Source organism: Leptosomus discolor, chromosome 16, assembly GCF_034619465.1.
Source record: "Leptosomus discolor isolate bLepDis1 chromosome 16, bLepDis1.hap2, whole genome shotgun sequence".
NCBI classification, from domain to species: domain Eukaryota; kingdom Metazoa; phylum Chordata; class Aves; order Leptosomiformes; family Leptosomidae; genus Leptosomus; species Leptosomus discolor.
The window spans coordinates 1,879,586-1,882,881 of NC_141406.1; the positions used below are offsets into that span (position 1 = coordinate 1,879,586).

General features: G+C 71.3%; 1 protein-coding gene across 1 annotated transcript; it reads left to right on the plus strand.

Moving 5' to 3' along the window:
• The first annotated feature begins 1,092 nt into the window (after positions 1-1,092).
• On the plus strand, positions 1,093-3,088 carry LOC147414288 (pleckstrin homology domain-containing family A member 4-like). The gene is made up of 5 exons (XM_086474475.1): positions 1,093-1,161; positions 1,775-1,879; positions 2,289-2,361; positions 2,772-2,869; positions 2,981-3,088. The coding sequence occupies exons 1-5, from the start codon at positions 1,093-1,095 to the stop codon at positions 3,086-3,088; spliced, it is 453 nt and encodes a 150-aa protein (XP_086330601.1).
• The last annotated feature ends 208 nt before the right edge of the window (positions 3,089-3,296 follow it).

Sequence of the window (3,296 nt, forward strand, 5' to 3'; positions counted from 1 at the left end):
GAGGCGGCTCAGCGCGGCGGCAGCGCCATGGCGGTGGGGGGGGGGGAAGGCCCGGGCCCCCGCCGCGCCGAGCTGCGCCCGCCCTCGCCGCCACGCCATTGGTCCCGCGCAGGCCTAGTCCCGCCTCCGCCACGCCGGTCGCGCAGCGTCGCAGCCAACGGGGAAGCCTGCGATGGAGGAGAGGGAGCGGGAGCGGCTCTGATTGGGGAAAGAGGAAGCCGCTCAAGGGAAGAGGGAGGGGCGAGGCGGGGCCAAACCCCCAGAGCGGAGGGGGGGAGGAGAGGAGTGGGGCGGAGTGGTGGCTCCCCCTGGTGGCAGGCGGAGGGGCGGCACCCCGCTCCGTGACGTGCTGGGGGCGGGCGCATGCGTGGGAGGGGTGTGGGCGGGGCGGGGCCGGGCACTAGGACCCCGGGATGCCCCACGGGTGCGGCGGGACGGGACTGGGACCAGTAGTGGGACAGCGGGACAAGACCAGCACTGGGATAATAGGACAGGACTGGGATAACAGGACTGGGACCGGGGGGCCAGGACCAGCACTGGGCTAGTGGTATGGGACTGGGACTGGGACTGGGATAACGGGATGGGACTGGGACGGGACTGGGATGGGACTGGTACTGGGACGGACTGGGAACAGAACCAGCGCTGAGGCCAGGGGGTGGGGATGGAGACCGGCACTGGGATAACGGGATGCGACTGGGACCGGCACGGGGATAATGGGACGGGAACTGGGACTAGTCCAGGGTTACTGAGACAGGAACTGGGACCAGCACGGGAATAACGGGACGGGGCTGGGACCAACACTGGGATTACGGGACGGGAACTGGGACCAACACGGGGTTACTGGGACGACAACTGGGACCAGCACGGGGATAACAGGACGGGACTGGGACCAGCTCAGGGTTACTGGGACGGGACTGGGACCAGCGGGCGGACCCCCCACGCTGGCAGGGGAGCAGAGCAGCCCCCCCCCCCGCCCCCCGGGGTGACGCAGGCGTCCGGGGCGCCGCCCCCCGCCCCCGCCGCGGGAAGAACGAGGCCTCTGTCCCCGCGGGGACAATGGGGACATTGACGGGCCCCCCCCGCAGCACCCCCATGGCAGACGGCGACGAGCCCCCCCGCCGGGCGCCCGCCCCCGCCGGCCCCCGCGGCCCGGGCACCCAGGTGGGCACGGGGGGGGGGCATGGGGGGATGCTGGGGGGTATGAGGAGGAACATAGGGGGGGCATAGGGGGGTATGGGGCCCCAAGGGAGGCCAGGGGTGCTGGGAGGGGGAGGGCATGGGGCGGTATGGGGGGTCTTGGGGAGCTATGGAGGGACGACGGGGCCTGGGGGGGTCATGGAGAGCTGGGGGGGGGGGCTGGGGGGGGCTCCTGGGGAGTTATAAGGGGATCATAGGGGCTGGGTGGAGGGGGGTCATAGGGAGCTGGGAGGGGGCGAGAGGGCTGGAGGGGTCATAGGGAGCTATGGGGGGTCATGGGGGCTGGGGAGGCTGTCAAGGGGGGGCCATGGGGGCCCAAGGGAGCTCAGGGGGACTGGGGGCCCATGGGAAGCTCTGGGGCGGGCGGGGATGGGGGGGCCCAAGGGAGCCCAGGGACCCATGAGGCACAAGGAGGGGGGGGGTGTCATGGGGGGGGCCCAGAGGAGACCCGGGGAGCTGGGGGGGTGGTCACTGTGGGGTGTAGAGGTGAATGGGGGTATGGGGGGGCTGGTAGAGCCCCTGGCAGCCCGGAGGGGGGCCCCCTGGAGCCCCCGCTCTGGGTGAAGCCCCTTCCCAGAGCTGCCGGCCCGTCCCGCGGGTCCACGCCTTCGGGAAGGGGGGGCAGGCGCTGCGCAGGGACCCCCGCGCCCCCCCCGCCATGCGGGGCTGGCTGCACAAGCAGGTGGGGGGCTGGGGGGGGCTGGGGTTTGGGGGGGTGCTGGGGGGTTATGGGGTTTGGGGCGGCTGGGGTGGGGGGTTGCTGGGGGATTATGGGGTTGGGGGGGCCTGGAGTGAGGGGTGCTGGGGGTTATGGGGTTTGGGCGGTCTGGGGTGGGGGGTGCTGAGGGTTATGGGGTTGGGGGGGGTGCTGGAGGGGTTTGTGAGCGTGCTGGGGGTGTTTGGGAGATCGGAGGGGAGTGGGGGATCTGGGGTGCTGGGGAGCTTATGGGTTTAGGGGGTCTGGAATGGGGGGTGTTGGGGGGTTTATGGGGTTTGAGGGGATCAGAAGGGGTTGGGGGATCTGGGGCAGCAGGGGGTCCCGGGGTGAGGGTGATGGACTGGGGGGTGTCAGACCTATCCCCTTCCCCCAGGACAGCTCGGGGCTGCGGCTCTGGAAGCGTCGCTGGTTTGTGCTGGTCGATCTCTGCCTCTACTACTACCGGGGTGAGGGGGGGGGCCGGGGGGTCTGTGGGGGGCAGGACAACCTGGGGGCATGGGAATCTGGGGAGGGGGTGCGCTTGGGTGACCTGGCGTCCCTGGGGCGGTTGGAGGGTCCCTGAGGGATCAGGGGGCCCTGGTGGGGGGGTGTCAGGGAACCCAGGGGAATCGTCGGTCTGGCATTGGGGGTCCCTGGGGGGGGATCAGGGGTCCCTGGGGCTTTGTGTGTCCCTGGGGGGCTGAAGTGGTCCCTGAGGGGGTCTGAGATGTGGGGGGCCCTGGGAGGTTTGGGGGCAGCTCATGGGACTCACAGGAGGTCCCTGGCATCCCCCTCAATTGTGCTGGGGTTCTCGGGGTGCTGAGGGGTTCCCTGGGGGTATCCACCCTCCAAGCTGAGACCCCTCTGCCCCCCCCAGACAGCAGCGAGCAACGAGTGCGGGGCGGCATCCCCCTGCCCGGCTACGAGATCCGCATCTTGTCCCCCGCCCCCCGCGCCCCCCAATTCCTCTTCACGGTCAGCCCCGGCCCCCTGGGTCCCTGGATCCGGGGTGCCCTGGGTGGGTGAGCGAGGGGGACAAGGCCCAGACACCTGTGTCCCCTCCACCATGGGCCCCCCCATCCCCAGGCTGAGCACCCCGGGATGCGAACGTACTGCCTGGGGGCCGAGACCCCCGAGGAGCTGCAGGCCTGGGTCTGTGCCCTGCGCCGGGGTGCATCGCCCCTGCCCGGGTGAGCGGGGCACCGGGGGGAGGGGGTCTCGGGGGGCTCAAGGGACATGGGGGGCACCTGGGGGCACGGGTCACTGGGGGGGCCTGGGTAGTTGGGGTGGGTTTGGGGGATCCGAGGGCGTAGGAGGCATTGGGGGGGGTCAGGGTTTAGGCAGTCTGGGGAGGGTCACAGAGTGTTTGGTGGGGGTCTAGGGGGCAGTTAACCCTTTACCC